The 18979-nt window shown below is 42.6% G+C and overlaps 1 protein-coding gene across 1 annotated transcript in view; it reads right to left on the reverse strand.

Moving 5' to 3' along the window:
- Positions 1–6707: 6707 nt before the first annotated feature.
- EDAR (ectodysplasin A receptor) overlaps positions 6708–18979 on the reverse strand; it is a gene marked incomplete at both ends in the record, with an annotated part of 33416 nt that continues 21144 nt past the window's right edge. The window contains 3 exons of the mRNA XM_081086187.1: positions 6708–7030; positions 15843–15903; positions 17267–17426. Coding sequence (XP_080942313.1) covers positions 6708–7030; positions 15843–15903; positions 17267–17426 — 544 coding nt within the window. The remainder of the gene's footprint in view (positions 7031–15842; positions 15904–17266; positions 17427–18979) is intronic.

The raw sequence follows: 18979 nt of genomic DNA on the forward strand, positions 1-18979 counted from the left end.
GGAGGCAAGCAATCAATGTGTCTCTCTCACATCAATGTTTTTCTCTCTCAGTCTCTCCCCCTCCCTTCCACACTCTCTAAAAATCAATGGAAAAAATTTCCCCAGGTGAGGATTAAAAGAAAACAAAAACAAAATAAAACAAAAAACCAATCCAGTTTTTGCTTTACAAGAGGCCCCTTTTACCTTTCTTCCTGTAGGGTGCCATTACTCCAGGGTGGCAGCTGCAGGGCCCAGAGGCTGAGGGCTCTTGAAGGTTTGAAGTCTCTGGTTTCCCCTCTGGTGATCTTGCTGCCTCTTCCCCATGGTACCACGAGGGACAGTGGCACGCTGAGCACCACCACTTTCTCTAGTTGGACTGACCTCCTCTTCCTTCTCTCTTACACTGATATTTCTCCTAGCAGTAATGATTGTAAGTCTTATAATCATCTTTCCTACCCAAATGTTATTTAGAAATTCTTTGCAGTTAGTTTATTAGCTTCCACACCTGTCAAGATTAGATAATAATGTAATGATAGCTAACATTTGTTGAACTTTATATGTGCCTGATGAAGTACTTTATGTTTATTACATAATTTAATTCTCTCAACAATTCTAAAAGCAACATAATATTACTATTACCATTTATAGATGAGAAAAATGAAGCATAGAGAAATGGCTTGAAACTCTCTTAAGTCCAAGACAGGTGACTGTGAATGAATAGGAGCATTTCTCCCAGTGCAATAGTTATCCTGTGTAAGTGATGCCGATCAGAATTATGAAAATAAGATAAACACAAAACAAAACACGAATAACCTGGTTTAAATGGAACCACTAGGTAACTTTTAGTTTGAGGGATAGGCCAAGTTTGTAGTAACTCACAGAAAACAGTTTTCAAATATCTCTCCATTTTGCCTGTGGTTCTCTCTATGCTGGTTTGAAAAAAAATAAAATACCTACAAAACTTCAGCTCCTCGTGAGGTATCAGGAGCTGAAAGCTAAGAAAGACTCCTCTGACCCTCTAAAGCAGTGGTTCTCAACCTTCTGGCCCTTTAAATACAGTTCCTCATGTTGTGACCCAACCATAAAATTATTTTCATTGCTACTTCATAACTGTAATGTTGCTACTACTATGAATTGTAATGTAAATATCTGATATGCAGGATGGTCTTAGGCGACCCCTGTGAAAGGGTCATTCGACCGCCAAAGGGGTCTGGACCCACAGGTTGAGAACTGCTGCTCTAAAGTGTAATGCTCGGCTATTTCCAAGTTTTCCTGATTCTAAAACACTCCAACATAGACAGGAAGTGAAAGAACAGAAAATAGGCCTTTCCTTTTCTTTGTTGTGACTTTTCCACAATTTATGAGAAGCACCTGGTAATTAAGCCCCAAGACCGTTGTGTCCAGTGTACATAGCTGGATGAGAGAAGGCTGCCCTCCCTCTCCCCTCCTCCCTGATGTTTTAACAGCCTCAGGATGACTCATACTGAGTAGTCTCTGGTAATGAGAAGTGGAATTAGTATTCCTCCTCCTCTCCCCTGCCCTTCCCTCTCCCTTTCAAACAGGCCTCCCTGTTTGAACTCTTCACAACTTTTGTTCTAAGCTTGTTTCACAGGCATGAGAAAATGCTGACATGGCACAGTCTCAGTATATCTGCCTGACCACCTCCTGAAAACCAAACAACTATAACTTTTCAAGATAACTCCCAGCATCTTGTTATAGCTGAACTAACACAATGCCCTAACACAATGCCTTTCCTTCCTTACTCTTTAAAAGCCCAAGCGATTCTTTCTTCAGGACCCGTATTGCTCCAACAGTACCTGGCCCTTTCCACCCTTGGAAAGTAAATTTCCTTACTACCCTTCTTCTTCTTTGTGATTTCTTTCATGACCCATGTCACCAGCCACTCTAATAGGAAGGGGTGCCAGGATTTTAGTTTTCTACTGGGAACTGCACTATATATTTGAAGGGCCCCGATGCATTGACCAAAGCAGAAAAATACTCCTTACCCCTTACCCATTACAAAGTCAATAGCTCATTTAGGCTTCTGAAGCCATCATTGTCCCCAAAGTAAATGGTTCACTAGAAAGGGGATGTTTTCCAATTGAAACTGGGGACCCAGGTGACCCTGCCACATCTGCTCTGGACAACTGAGGATGAAAGTGGAGGAAAACAGAGCTCACCTAATTAGGGAAGGCGGGGCCTGCAGCGCAGTCCATTTCTCTGTCCTCAGAAGGAAGGCAGCCACTGCATAGCTGACATTTCAGCCACACAGAAGATAGACCCTGCTGGACAGTTTGCCTTCACAGTGCTTCCCCTGCGGTGTGACATCGTCATATTCCACAGCCACTTACACACTCACTGTCGTCGTTACGTTGTTATATTCCACAGCCACCTACATACTCACTGTTGTTACATTGTTATATTCCAGAGTCACTTACACACTCACTGTTGTTGTTACATTGTTATATTCCAGAGTCACTTACACACTCACTGTCAGTGTTACATTGTTATGTTCCAGAGTCACTTACACACTCACTGTCAGTGTTACATTGTTATGTTCCAGAGTCACTTACACACTCACTGTCAGTGTTACATTGTTATATTCCAGACTCACTTACACACTCACTGTCAGTGTTACATTGTTATATTCCAGAGTCACTTACACACTCACTGTTGTGGTTACAACACTGTGTTCCACAGCCATTACCTACTGTCATTGGCAGAAGGATGGCCCTTCCAACATGTCCACCTCCTAGTTTCCAGCAGCTGTGAATGTGTGACCTTATGTGGCAAAGGGTCTTTGCAGTGTTGGTTACATTAAGGATCTTGAGACAGTATGTTGCTGACTCATCATTCTTGTAAAGGAACAAGGAACGCAGCATTTGGAGTCAGAGAAGGAGGTGTGGTGATGGAAGCAGCATGGAAGCGATGTGATTGCTGGCTTGGGAGGTGGGAGAGAGGATCATTCAAGGAGCACGAATGGACTCTATGAGTTAGCAAAGTCAAGGAAACAGGTTCATTTCCTCATGTCTCCACAAGGAACACAATCCTCCTTAAAACTTGATTTTAGGACTTTTGGCCTCCAGAATGATAAGATCATAAATCCGTGTTGTCTTAAACCATTAGGTTTGTAGTAATTTGTTACAGCAGCTGTAGGAAACTAATATACCTGTGCACATTTGCTATATTTTTCATCATTATATTTTTCAGATTGTATATCTGTCCTAATTTTTGACATTTCACTCTTCAACCTTACAGCTGTTCATGCAGATAAGTGTGGGGTCTATTTCTCCACCTGGACTCTGGGTTAGCCAAATGACTTGTTTTGGCCAATAGAATGAGCTGTAGGTGATGGCGTGCCAGTTCTGAGCATAGGCCTGAAAAAATTCTGTGTCTGTTCACTCTTGAGCTTCTTTCATTGCCCTGATGAAGGCCTTGGCTAGATGACTGGTTTGAGGAGGAGTAGGAGAGACAATGGAGCAGACCTAATCCAGTGAAAGTATTCCAGCAGGCAGAGGTCCCAGTTGCATCATAACCATCTTAGCACAACCCAGGTCAGACCCCTGAATCGTAATAACCAAATGGTTGTTGCCTGGCCAGTGTGGCTCAATGGCTGAGCATCGACCCATGAACTAGGAGGATCGCTGGTTTGATTCCTGGTTGGGGCACATGCCCAGGATGCAGGTTCCACCCCCCAGTGGAGGCATGTGGGAGGCAGCAGATCAATGTTTTTCCCTCATCGATGGTTCTATGCCTTCCCCTTCCTCTCTTTCTAAAATCAATGGGAACATTAAAAAATACATATTGTTGGCTTAAGCCACTAAATGTTGGGGCGGTATATTACATAGCTGTAGTTAAGTGAATCAATGCCTTATAAAGTAATGATGGCAACTGGGAAAGCAATGCCGCAAGTGTTTTTCACATGATCTCGTTGCAATGCTTGCTTTTGTTGAGTGAATGGCTCATTTTTTAGGTGTTTCAAATCTGCTGGTCCCAATCCTACAGATTTGTTATACACAGAGCAATAACCAGGAACAGAGAAATCAGAATCTTTTCCACTTCCCCAAAGGCCCCTCCCAAAGAACTCACATTGTAGCAGTCTGTAGCTCTCCTTTTTATTAGTTTGTTTATTGAAACTGCAAAATATAATAAGTTATGTATACAAAATTAGACAAAAAATTGACAATTAAGACTTCATTAGGTACAGGCCACAGCTCTAGCCTGGGGTGTTTTCTAAATATTTTTGCGTATAGCAAAATAATGACTGTCTCCACACAAAATGTCAGGGTGGAGTTCAAGCTTTAGTCAGTGATAATCATATGGTTTCATTGATTTGAATTCCATATGTAGGCCAAAGCTTATCAGAGTAAACATTTTTTTTGGATTTGTCTCCAAGTAAGTAAATGACAAAGAAATGTGTAACTAGCTCCCTAGAAATGGCAGGTTAAGTCAATAAAACATGATCTGATGCTGGTTGACCTCTGGCCCCAGAATTCAACAGTGGGTGGGGAGTGGGAACTCTTCTCCCCACGCACAAGTGCGTGTGCATGTGCGTGTGTGTAGGGAGGGGCAGAGAACAGCCATCCCTGCTCCTTTACTGCAAATGTTGTTCTAAGGAAGCTGCAAGCTATTATCCTAGAAATGCATGCTCTTCACATGTGACATTTGCAGTCTGATTAAGGGGGAGACTCTCATCATCGTTATCACAAAGCAGGGGATAGGGGCACCCAGGACTTCAGGAGGAATTGATAAGGGTAATTACATTTCGCTGTGGCATATTTAGCCTGCAGAATATATCAAATAGGTTCTGGCAAACAGCAGCAAACAGACATAGTAAATGATGATATTAAATATTCATTATGATTCCATCACAGCATGTTCTACATTCATTGGTGGGAAACTGCTTGTTGGCTTTAAACATAAGACTGATTTCCATCCCCAAAAGATTTGCTCAGTCATGCAACTTGTAATTTTAGAAGCATTGCTTTATAAGTGAGAGGCTGGTTTTAATTTAGTAACAACCACAGCCAGACCTGTTTTTAGGGAGCTCAGCAGTGAGCTCCAAACAAGCCCCTGGTGTGACCCTACCCTGCTCTCCAGCTCTTTAAAATTACAGATGTAGTAAGAGAATCTGCCAAAGACAATGCCAGTTTATTAACTTCATTTCTGAATGTATGCCAAGCAATTGTAGTTACTGTGAAAACCTGAAATCTGAGGGTTTGTTGTTTTTATTCCCATTTTACTTGGTGACTCATGCTGTATTCACTTCCATGGAGCACCTCAGAGGCCTGGCATTTCCTATAGCTCCACTTTCTTTTTGCTTATTTGAACCTTACTTTTCCTGTGATTATAGAATCACACACTAGTCTCTCACTTGCAGAAGAAGAAAATGGCCCACGTTGGCACAATTGGAACTAGGCTCCTGGACACCAAGTCCAGGCTCTCCCTGCATGCACAGGGGGGCTCTACTTTCCCTGACTGGCTCAGAAAGCCAGAGCCTAAAACTCTCACGCCATGGAACTCATGCACAAGTCTCACACTCTCTGGAAATCAAGAGTTATGTGTGGCTGAACTGTTAGGAAGTAACCATTTCCCTTTTTAAGCAGAGTTACCACCCACTTCTCTTTGAAGCAAAAATAGCCTGACATATAATATAAATGGCTGTGTCCTTTGAGCACCGCTGACCCCAAAGGGTCAAATCTGACTGAAAATGAGAGTTGGAAGGCAATTCATATGTAATAAAAAACAACTGGTTCCCCAGGCCTAGAACTTATGCAGTAAATAAAACTGACTACTGCACAGGTCTCCTTGGTTGGACAGACACATGCCTTGCCTATCAGTGACGTAAAGCAGGCTCCAGAGCAAGTTCTCCCATTAGCGACCAGATGGCGGTGGGAATATGATGGCCTCAGGAAGTGGCAACTTTACCCTATGAAACTACTTGTATTGATCCAGAAACAATACATGCAGTGGGTGTCTGCATTTTGTAGCCATTTTACCAAACTCCCGAGCTGCTTTCCTCATGAGGATGACGCCTTCACCATCGATCTCTCTCAGAACTTTTATTACATTTTCTTAGAACCCCCTCATTCAGATTGTTTGATATCTTCTAGCAAAGTGGCTGTGGACATGTCTCTGTCTCTCCCTGGGTTGTAAACTTCTTAAACAGGGACCAGATTCTTCACCTCTGTCATCCCCACATTATTTGGCTCACTTGAGTACCCAACAATATCCCCTAAACAAGTTCATTGTGAGTGGGCTAGCTGAATAAATATTTATTCTACCTGGTGAGCTGCAGGTGGGTAGCTGGGAGTATCCTAGCTTTAGTATTTAGTTAGGGTGGAAGATGGCCTCATTTCCTCTTGTTCCTTGAAACAGCCTAAGGCAGGGGTCCTCAAACTACGGCCCGCAGGTCACATGCAAATACAAATATTGTATTTGTTCCCGTTTTGGTTTTTTACTTCAAAATAAGATATGTGCAGTGTGCATAGGAATTTGTTCATAGTTTTTTTAAAAAACTATAGTCCAGCCCTCCAACCATCTGAGGGACAGTGAACTGGCCCCCTGTTTAAAAAGTTTGAGGACCCCTGGCCTAAGGCATACTCTGGTAACATACCCTTGACGCTTGGCCATCTGTTGGCATCACCCACAGCTCTAGAGTCATTAGATCCTGAGCTCTCATTAGATCCTTGGTGCATCCCAAGAAGAATGTTCCACAGGCATGCTCTTCAGGATGTAGTGGGCAGCTGGGAGGCAGGTGGTACAACGCCGGCCCACTCCAGTATGTCCGCACACAAGGACTCCACAGCATCCAGCCGCTCTATCTGCACCAGTTTTGTGAGCAGCTCTGGGATGCTGTAACCTGCGGTGCTGATGCGATCAAAGAGCTGCATGCCATCTGTCATGCCCCCGATCTCGTCCCTCTTTAGTCCAAAGCTCTCTGCAAGGTGGCGCCACGTTTTCACAACAGCCTTCTCAGAGTTGTATGTGGAGCTGAGCATTCGGCTGGTCTTCTCAAGGCAATCAAATGGCAGCTCCGTAGGGCTGAGGCCTGTGGAAAGGAAGGGCCACAGTCAGATGCTGCAGATGGCAGTCAACAGAAGACAACACCATTAAATTATTTTTAAACCTTTTAAAAATATGTAAAATAAAACAGAGATACAGAAAACCACTCAAAATAAATGCACAGCTTAAGGCAAACAGTACACAGGACTTCGGCAGCCACATGAGAAGTTTTTGCATAAACCTCAATCTCATTAATGGCCTTTCTTCTCCTAAGAAAATAACTACCATAACCATATTGACTATAACAGTTATCCTCTCAACACCATTTTCAGCAGCCACCAAAGCCTTCCATACAGGCTACTCTCAGTTGAGTAAGCCTGCATACTTGGACCTGGGCAAGGAAGGAAGTCACAGGGATAGTACCATGACCCTTTCCGGGCACAGTAGTGGCCTTTCTGAAAGGTGCTCTCAAAGACAGACCAATCTTGGTGTTTGAGAAATCTGAGCCAACTCAGTGGTTCACAGACTTTGTTATACATTAGATCAGGGGTGGGCAAACTTTTTGACTCGAGGGCCACAATGGGTTCTTAAACTGGACCGGAGGGCCGGAACAAAAGTATGGATGGAGTGTTTGTGTGAACTAATATAAATTCAAAGTAAACATCATTACATAAAAGGGTACGGCCTTTTTCTTTTTTAGTTTTATTCATTTCAAACGGGCCGGATCTGGCCCACGGGCCATAGTTTGCCCACGGCTGCATTAGATTCACTTAGAAGCATTTTAAAAAAATTGATGTGTTGCCACTTCTGGAAGATGGAATATTTCTCTGGGTAAGTAGAGCTAAAACCCCTGGCACTATGTATAAAGCAAACATAAAAAGATTCTAGAAACTGGAGAAAAAAACGACTGCCGAGGACCTGAGGACTGGGGCAATGATACAGTGGTGAGTTCCTTGGGTTTTCTTTTGCCTCATCATCCAAATCATGGAGCTGAAGAGTTCAGCAATCCAAATTCCAACAATTACAAAAATACCTTCAACAAAAGCCTGTTCTCTCTAATTAAAGCACTAGGAAAAGAGAAGTGTAGCAAGAAGAAAACATTTAGACAATAATGCTTTATTGCAGCCGAACGCCACAGAAAAACTGTGGTTCTACCACCACCAAGGCCAGCAGAGGCTGACTGAGGAGTCTGGCTACAACCCTGCACCAGGTGGTGTCAGGGAAGGCTAAGTAGAGAGCCTGGACTTTCTTATTATCACTGGTAACAAGCTCTCAACTCCCATTGTATCAGTGGAGACCACTTGGAGAAACAGATTCCCACTCCCAAACCAGCAATGAAAAGGAGCCAACAATTGGATGTCAAATAAGGCTGAGTGGGAACTTGAACATCTACCTGCACCACACCTGCCAGTAACAAGGTGGCGCCCTTCCCCCTACCACATAGGCATCACAGGAAGCCAGCTACAATAGAAGGCTTAAGTAAGATCCAGAGTCTCATAACACGACATACAACTCTAGGTCTCAATAGATACTCACTCATCATGCCAAGAACCAGAAACATCACAAATCAATGAAAAAAGGACAACCAATAGGTACCAACACTGACGTAAGATATGTTAAAATTATCTGACAAAGTTTTTAAGGCATGATAAAAATGCTTCAAAAGTAATTTCAAACACGCTTGAAATAAATAAATAATATTGAAAGCAAAAGATAGAAAACATAAAGCAAAAGAAAATATAAAGCAAAAAATAGAAAACTCATTAGATATGTCCAATGGCAGAATAAAGACAGAGGAAAGAGTTAGTAAACTGGATAATAGAATGGAAATTACTGAATCTGAACAACAGAGATAAAGTAAACTGAAAAACACAGAGCCCTAGGGACCTGTGACACCGTGACAAAAAGTCTCACATTTGTTTCATGGAGTCCTAGGTAAGGAGAAGGAAAATGGGGCTTAAAGAAATAATAATGGCTGAAAACTTTCCAAACTTGGAAAGAAACTAAAGCCTATAGATTAAAAAATCTGAAAAAACTCCAAACAGGATAAACTCAAGGGAAGTCATTTCCAGACACATCAGAAATAGACTTCTGAAAACTAAAGACAAGAAAGTCTTAAATGCAGCCAGAGAAAAGCCACACCTTACCTATAGGGAAAAACAATTAGAATGACAGTGGGCTTCTGAACAGAAATCTGGAAGCAGAGGGAAGTGGCACAGTGTTTTTCAGTAATAAAAGAAAAGGGCTATCAACCCAGTATCATATACCCAGTGAAAATATCTTTTAAGAATGAAGGCAAAATCAAGACATTCTGAAGATAAAGAAAAACTAAATGAATTTGTCACTACCAAAGCTACTCTAAAAGAATGACTAAAGGAAGTCCCTAAACAAAAAGGAAATGATAAAAGAATAAACCTTGGAACATCAGAAAAGAACACAGTAAGCATAATTTGAGTAAATATAATAAGCTTTTTTTCCTTTTCAAGTTTTCTGAATTATTATTGTAAGTTGATGCAACAGATGTGGTTCTAACTACATGTAGAGGAAATATATAAGACAACTATAAACAGAAAGGACATAGGGAGGTAAGGTTTATATACGTCACTGAAGCTAGTAAAATAATGGCTAGTAAAACGCTGTGGACAGGTTGAAAGTAAAATAATAAAAAAGATATATCATGTAAACATTAATAAAAGAAAAGCAGAAGTGGCTATCACAGCAGATAGAGTAGACTTCAGAACAGAGGAAATTATCAGAGACATTGAGGGACATAATATAATGATAAAAGGTCTATTCAGAAAGAAGGCAGAGCAATCCTATATGTGTATGCATCAAACTACAGAGCCCCAAAGATGTGAAATAAAAGCTGGCAGAACTAAAAGAATAAATAGACAAATCCACAATTATAGTTGGAAACTTCAACCCCTCTTCCTCAGTAACTGGTAGAATAATTACAATATAGAACTTAACCACGCCATTAACCAAAAGAATCCAATCAACATTTACAGAACACTCCAACCAATAATAACAGAATATACATTCTTTTCAAGTGCAGGCCTTATGCTTCAACAAAATAATTTAAAATAACTGAAACTGTATGCAGAATGTATTCTCACAATGAACTTAAACTATAAATCAATAACAGAAAGATAACAGGAAAATCTTCACACACATTTGGAAATTAAACAACACACTTTTTTTTTTTTTTTTTTTAGCAGAGGTTGAATTTGGTTCATTACATTTACTTACCCATGGAGTTATTGCATTTATAGACATGGTTTATTTTTCAAATGCAGAAACACTGTTTTCAGAGACCTTTATTAGGTTTCTGCCAGCTTCCTTGACTTTCTGTTCTAAGAAGATTGGTTTGTATGTGAGGGTGAGGGAGGAAAGATGTGGGGGTCCTCATCTTTCTGGGAGGCTCCGGAACCAAAAACTATTGGTGCTTCCCAGGTTGGAAAGGGTCACTGGCAGTCACTTCCTGCTCTGTATCCTGCCTCCCTCCTCGAGCAGAGCCACTGGCATTGGGAATAACTCCACAGTGCTGACTCTCAGTGCAATCTGCGAGCTCCGTTCTTCACCTGGCCTCTGTCTTGCACCACTATTAATGTGTTTGGTGTGCTATGAGGACTAAACAAACACTTCTAAATAATCCAGGAGTCAAAACAGAAATCTGAAAGGAAATTCTTAAAATAATTTAAAATGAAAATACAACATATCAAAATTTTTAGGACACACCTAAAGCAATATAAGAGGAATAGATATGTTACAAAATACATAAAATAGATATATTACGAAAGAGGAAAATCTCAAATCAATAATCTAAGCTCCCATCTCAAGCATCTAGAAAAAGATTAGCAAAATATACCCAAAGTAAACAGGAAGAAAGCTATAATAAAGGTAAGAGCATGAATCAATGCAATTGAAAAAAGAAAAACAATAGAGCTAAACTTGAAAAGAGCCAGCCAATTCTTTGAAAAGATCAACAAAATGGACTAATCTCTAGTAAGATTTTTAAATAAAAAAATAAAAATATGACACAAATTATCAATATCAAGCAATTGAGCATATCACTACAGACCCAAAAGATAATAAGGGAATACACACATAAATTTGACAACTTCGATGAAATGAAACAATTCCTCAAAAAGCATAAGCTACCACCACTCACCCAGTTTGAAGTGGATAATTTGAACAGCCTTATCATGATTAAAGAAGTACAATTTGTAGTTTTAAAAATCACTACTCCCCAAGAAAAATCTATAGGCTCACATTGTTCCATTGGAGAACTCTACCAAATTCAAAGAATTAACACTAATTCTACATAAAATCTGGAAAATAGAAAAGGAGGAAACACTCCCTAGCTTATTCTGTGAAACTAGTATTAGCTTGATACCAAAACCAATACAAAAAAAACACAAAACACTATAGACCAATATCCCTCCTGAATGTACTGGCAGATGCAAAATCCTCAACAAAAGATTAGCCAATAGCCCTGGCTGATTTGGCTCAGTGGATAGAGCGTCAGCCTGAAAACTGGAGGGTCCTGGGTTCAATTCCAGCCAAGGGCACCTGCCTGGGTTGTGGGCTCAATCCCCAGTGGGAGGCGTGTAGGAGGCAGCCAATCAGTGACTCTCTCTCATCATTGATGTTTCTAACTCTCCTTCTCTCTTCCTCTCTGAAATCAATAAAGAAATAATAAAAAAGATTAGACAATAGAATTCAACAATATATTAAAAGAATTATATTCATAAGAGTGGGCTTTATTCCAGGGATGAAAGACTGATCCAATATTTAAGAAATAATGTAATCTATTCACAAAATTAATGTAAATTACAAACAAAAAATACCCTAGGCTAATGTTATACTTAATGGTGAAAAACTGAATGCTTTCCCTTCAAGATTAGGAACAAGGCAAGGATGTCTGCTCTCCTCATTCTTAGTCACATAGTACTGAAGTTACAGAAAGTGTGATGAGGCAGGAACGGGCATACAGATTGGAAAAAGGAAATCAAATTGTCCCCATCTGCAGATGTGATTATCTGGGTGATTGTCAAGGAATCTACCAGAGAACTAAACCTTATAAGTGACTTCAGCAAGGCCACAGGATATAAGATAGACATACAAAAATCAATTATATTTCTACATACTAGCAATTAAAACAGACACTGAAATTAAAGTAAAACATCATTTATAATCATTCAAAAATAAATGAAATACTTAGGTATAAGTCTATCAAAATAGGTACAGGACTTGTATTCGGAAAACTATATAATGCTAGTGAAAGGAATAAAAGAAAATCTAAATAAATGAAGAGACATACCATTTTCATGGTTTATATAGTATAGATGTCAAATCTCCCAAACCTTGGTATACAGGTTTGCTGCAATTCCTATCAAAATCCCACCAAAATATTTTGTAGATATAGGAACAATTATTCTAAAATTTATATGGAAAGGCATAGGAACTAGAATAACTAAAACAATAAAGAAAAAAGAATAAAGTGGGAACAATCAGTCTGTCTGATTTCAAGACTTATATAAATACTAGAGGCCCATGCACGAAATTCATGCATGGGTGGAGTCCCTGGGCCTGGCTGGCAATCAAGGCCGATAGGGGCCAGGCCGATCAACGACCAGAGAGGAGGGGATGGTCGCTGGGCTGGGCATGGAAGGAACTGATGCCAGAAGCTGATACTGCCATCGTTGGCGCCCTGCCACCACGCGGTTCCACGCCTCCCGCTCTGCTCCTTCCCTCACCACTGTGCCGCCACCACGGCGGGTGGGCAGTGGGCTGATTGGGGCCTGCTGGCCAGGGGGAGGGTCGGGGCACGGGAGGTTGGCTGCTGGCCCTGAGGAGGGAGCTGGCCCTCAGCCTCCCTGAGAAAGGGTTCCTGTCCGCTGCCACCCACCCCTGGTTCCCAATCCTAGCCTGGGGGCTAGGGAGAGGAACCGCGAGAGGTTGGCCGGCTGGGGGAGGGTGGCTGTGGGAGTGCATTGACCACCAGGGGGCAGCTCCTGTGCATCATAGTGACTGGTCATTCCAGTCATTCTGGATATATATATCTATATCTATATATACCTATATATCTATATAGGTATATATAGATATATAGATATATATATATATATCAAGATTATGCGATTTTGGCAGAGGAATAGATGCACAGATCAATGGAAAAGAACAGAGAACCCAGAAAATACACCCACACAAGTATGCCCAAGCTGATTTTTGACAAAGGTGCAAAAGCAATTCAATGGAGGAACGATAGTCTTTTTAACAAATGTTGCAGGAGGAAGTGAAATGTAGAGGAAAAAACAAAACAAAAGCTCAACCTAAGTCTCATATTATGTGAAAATTAACTCCAACTGCTCATGGACTTAAGTGCAAAATTAAAAATCACAGGAAAAAAAAATCATTGGGATCTAGAGCAAGGCAAAGTGATCTTAGCTTTGATACCAAAAGCAATCTACAAAAGGAAAATGATAAATATGACTTATCAAAATTTAAACTTTGCTCTGTGAAAGACCTTATTAAGAGGATGAAAAGATAAGATATGACGTAGAGAAAATATTTGCAAATCACAAATCCATCAAAGGGCTAGTATCTAGAATACATTGAAAAACTCCCAAAATTCAACAGCAAAAAAAAAATTAAAAAAAATAAAATAAAAAATCACACAATTCAACTGAAAGATGGGCAAAAGACATGAAGAAACATTTTACCAAAGAGTCATACAGATGGCAAATAAGCCCATGAAAAGATGCTCCAACATTAAGGAAATACAAATAAAAGCCACAATGAGATATCAAAGACACACAACAGAATGACTGAAATAAAAAGAGTAACACCACCAAATGCTGGCAAGGATGTGGAGAAACTGGATCACTCATACATTGCTAGTAAGAATTAAATGGTACAGCCATTTTGGAAAGTTGTTTGCCAGTTTTAAAAAACACTAATCTACCATACCACCCAACAATTCTGGGCATTTATCCCAGAGAAGTAATGATTTATGTTCACATAAAACCCTCTACATGAACATTTACAGCAGCTTTATTTGTAATGGCCCCAAACTGGAAACAACCAAGGTGTACTTAAATGGATGAATGAGTGATTAAACAAATTGTGGTACATCCTTAACACAGACTACTAGTTAGGAATAAAAAGAAACAAACTACAATACATGTGCCAATCTGGATGCATCTCCAATGAATTATGCTTAATGAAAAAAGACATTTGCAAGAGGTTACAGTAGTGTATGATTCCACTTATATAACAATTTTGAAATTACAAAACTAAACTATAGAAATGAAGAACAAATTAGTGGTTGCCAGGGGGTAGGGTAGCTAGGAAGTGAGTGTGGCTACAGAAGGGCAAGTAGAGATATCCTTGTGGGCTGTCTTCAGTGCATCCATGTCAACATCCCGGTTGTGACTCTAGGGATGGCCTGGCAAGATGTTACCACTGGGAGAAACTGGGTAAAGAGTATCACATGGCCTCTCTGTATTATCTCTTACCAATGCGATGATCTCAAAAGGAAAAGTTTAATTAAAGACACAACAAAAGACACTGATGCCTGGGACTCACCCCAGACTAAGTACATCAGGGCCTTGGGGCAGGTGTTTAGAGGGAGCCAGTGTAGGACTCTCCGAGGGGCTAATGTTCACTCAAGGCTGGGCACTGCTGGTCTAAGGTTCTCAGTGGCACCGTGGGCGCTGTAGGCACATGAGAGCATAGCTGAGTGCACAGGAGTCCAAGCCCGTCACCCTCCCAGTCTCACTGGAGGAGCTCCTCTTTCCTAAAATTAATTTGAAAAATCGCTGTCCCTGAGGTCTGGGCTCTTAAAACAAAGACATCGTTGGAGCAGAGAAGAGCTTTCCTGGGTGATAGAATGCAAATCACAGACCATTCTCCTCTGGGCAGCTGATGGCTCCCAGCCACATAAGCTGGATCAGACAGGCTGGCCTGGGGCCTGACTTTATGGAGCGAGGCCACATTTCAGCACACAGCTGAGTAGAGTTCTTGGCCCCCTGGATTCAGCCTCAGGAGTTATTTCTGACCAACAGAACACCCAGCCAATAAGCCTGCCCTGGGTTCAGTCTGCTGGGCTTGGCCCAAGTGGAGAAATGAGTGGGTACCAGGCTACACACCTGCTGCCTGGGCCAGATGGGGAAGTCCATGGAGGGGGCCAGTGAGACAAAACCAAGTGGCCTGATGAAGCTGGGGAACCCCCCCAACCTCAGTGACGAGAGTTGTATCTCCTGGGAGACAAGATAGTAATATAGAAACTTCATTTGGAAGAAATTGGGAGTGTGCATTCTGGTTTCAGATAGAAATATAACCAGAATATAAACTCAGTCCTGCCCACAGCCTGAACTGCAGTTAGTAAGGCAGTCTGACTCAGTTTGTTTAGGAGACATCTTTATGAGGGGAGACCGCCACACATCGCGAGTGAGAGGGAAGGGAAGGACGGCTATCACATTTTGGATAACTGATGATTATCAAAGATTTTGGAGATGATAATGCCAAAAAGAGACAGCACATGGGGCACGGGAGGACATCCAGCCCTTTCACCCCTGCTCTCGCTGGAGCAGCCGGTGCCCTGACTCCATGTGCCCCTCAGCGAGGCCCTGCACTCGGGGAATGCTGGCTCCTTGGCCTGAAGGGAATGCTGGGGAAATGTGTTAACATAGCTTGGAATCAAATTCCATGCCCCTCCACCTGAAATCAGTTCCGCCAGCGCTTCTGATGAGGAGCATGACAAGTTGGACGGGTGACTTTTCTCAGGCCCTCCCCGGCGGTTGGGAAGCGAGACCTGGGTGAGTGTCCCCCTGGACAGTCCTCCTTATGCTCACCTTCAACAACTCCACACACGTTGGCATACACATCCAGTATCTTTTTCCTTCGACTTTGAATCTATGAAAATAGTTCAGAGAATGTTAATTTTCAGAAAGGAGGGAATGGTAGAAAACAATGAATCAAGTCTTCCATCTCAGTGTTGGCAGAAAGCTGCTATCCCCTGGTTTCCAGCTAGTGATGCTGAATCAAGTCCTCATGTGAACATCTTATCTGTAATTCAGAGAGAAAGCCTTCCTCTGGGCTGTGCAACTCAAGCACCCTTCCTGCCCACGGCGGGTTTCTTAGGCTCACTGGGCATAGACTCACAAGACAACCAGAGGCCACATGCGCACTGGTCTATTTGTAGGATAAATGCCAGGGACCTCAGCTTGCCAGCAGGCAGCCAAGAGATGAGGCCCATAACAGGCAGGTATAGAACTGGCCCTGCTTGAAAGGCCCCAGGCCCCCTCGTAACCACTCCCTAGGCGTCCAGGGTTCAGCAAGTGACAGGCCCCACTGCAGAGGTCACTGAACTGGACAGCTCATGAGGTCTCTGTCAGAACCCAGGCCCGATCTAGTCTCTCAATAGGGACGCTTTTACCAAGGGCAGCACTGACTAGCAACAGAGCTGCCCTGAGGCTTGGATGCTAGACTCTCAAGCAGCCTAGGGCAGGTAGCCCCACACCCCTCCACGGCACCTTTCAGGTGGCCTGCTTCAGGTGACAAACCATGTGGAGCATTTTTACATGAAAATGTGCATGCTATGTCGATATATGGCTATGTGGTCAGATAGTACACAGCTATTTGTTCTATAGTATATAGCTATGCATTCATATAGTATATAACTATGTATTCATATAGCTATATTATAAATAGTTATATTTAACTATTATATGTGTGGTTGGATATAGGGCAGTGATGGCGAACCTATGACACGCGTGTCAGAGGTGACACGCGAACTCATTTTTTTGGTTGATTTTTCTTTGTTAAATGGCATTTAAACATATAAAGTAAATATCAAAAATATAAGTCTTTGTTTTACTATGGTTGCAAATATCAAAAAATTTCTATATGTGACACGGCACCAGAGTTAAGTTAGGGTTTTTCAAAATGCTGACACACCGAGCTCAAAAGGTTTGCCAACACTGATATAGGGCAATATGTTTACAAAGTTTTTTCTGTCCTATGGCATTCCAAGCAATTTTAACTTTTTGTCTTTGCTTATTTATTTTCTTCTATGAAGCTACGTAAGAGAAATAAGTTTTCTATTTTTACAGTCTTTTGTGTTAAATCTGTCACTCCAGCTGTGTTTGCTAACTTGGGCGGTGGGAGTAACGCCGTGCCCACAGCAGACTCATTGGAGAAGGGGCTCGTGTCTCCTGGGCGTTACTCAGCCGCACAGTGAATCGCAAGGTGTGCGCATGGACTGCCAGAGCCTCACCCCGGCTGACTTGGGGGTGGTGGCCGCCTTCTCCCTGGCCAGGTGGACCAGTGACAGCAGGCACAGCTCCGGGGAGCCCTGCTTGTCGGTGGCGGGCTCCTCATCACTGTCCATGCTCCGACTCAGCAGCTGCTCGTTCTCAGACGAGGCATCGTTCTCACTGTGGAAACAAGAAGGGGTTTTATTAGCATTGCCTGGACACGTCCTTCCAGTGATGGGCAGAGCAGGGACAAGTTTCTTAAGCTTTTATTCAGCAGCTCATGGGCACGAGATGAGAAAGCCACGGCCTGCTCTCTGTTCCTTTCCGGACAAGGAGGGTGGATGCAGGGTGGCCCACAAGCACTGGGTGAGGGGGACTCGCAGGGGCCAGTGAGGTAGGGATGGCACCAGCTCATCCCTCCACCCCACCCAGTTTGGGAAAGGGTTCTTGAATATGATATGGCTTTCTATATTTCATCCAGAGAAGCACAGAGCTCAACCTTGTGTCTTCATGTAGCAAACAAGGTGATGTGGCGGGCCAGCTCTCTGGGATAACTGAACACAGAGCCCATGCACATACACAGAGCCTGAGCCTGGGGAGCCCCTGGGAGAGGGGCTGGCTGAGATGTGTGCCCATGGGGTGAGCACCACAGCAGCCCAGGGAGGGGCTCTGGGAAATCTTGCAGGAAGGCGGGTGGCTCAGTCACACCGCTGCTCACTGCCTAGCCCGCACCCCTAAGCACATGTGGGTTGAAGCTCAAACTCTCAAAATCATTCCAAATATATGAAAACAACATTCTTTTTTTATAGGCATCCTGCTTGTTTCCTGTGGTTTGGCTAAAGAATTATATTTGCTAATAACTGGGTTGCAGTAATGAAGCCCACACTCAACATAACCGAGGGGACAGAATGATACAAAGAAAGCAGAAATGGTGAGAGACGCCCACCAGGGTTCCGGCCCCTGGGGGAGCTGGCTGGCCTGCTGCTGGCCCCACTGCGTGCAGGCCAGGTGGGAAGGCACCACTGTCCCCAGGCCACTGAGTGGCCTCAGGCCCTTCCCCTAAGACCTGAGAGAAGGCGGAGGGGATGAAAGCTCAGTGACTTGTCTTTTAAAACAATTGCTGAGTGTTAATTTTTATTTAACATTTGTGTATGAAACAAGTAAGGTCCCAAATATTTCCTTCATCTTTAGAGGAAACTTAAGTCATAGGATGTGTCCCTGCCCTTTTGAGTGTTCTTCCCCCCATTCCCCTCCTCTTGGGAATGAGAAATGGCTGGAAGGACAGACAGAGAGTGGCTGACACCACATGGGATTAGACAGAGGAAGGTTGGAGGAGCGACTTGTCTGCAAGAGGCACACTGCAGAGCCCAGTCCCCACCACACAGCTGCCAGCCTGGGTTCTCTCCTGGTAACAGCAGCTTGGACCTGGCATACCCTTGCCAGATGTGCACAAAGTTACTCAGACCAAAAATTTGTGAAAAATGACCACTGGCAACAGAGGCACTTATCAGAAATAACCATTTTCTACAGGACTGCCACGTTGAGCACACACAATTGCTTTTCTTCCCCAGTGTGCAAAGATTTTATGATCTAAGTTTGCTTCCTACCCTTGTGTCAGGATGTTGTTTTCTAAATGAGACAACACGTTGGGTAGTGCTTTATAAACGCCAAAGTTCCATGCAAACATCTTGATTCATTATCATTCCTAAAAAGCAGGGCTCTGTCAGGTTCAA

The sequence above is a fragment of the Myotis nattereri genome, assembly GCF_964212035.1.
Source record: "Myotis nattereri genome assembly, chromosome: 3".
NCBI lineage: Eukaryota > Metazoa > Chordata > Mammalia > Chiroptera > Vespertilionidae > Myotis > Myotis nattereri.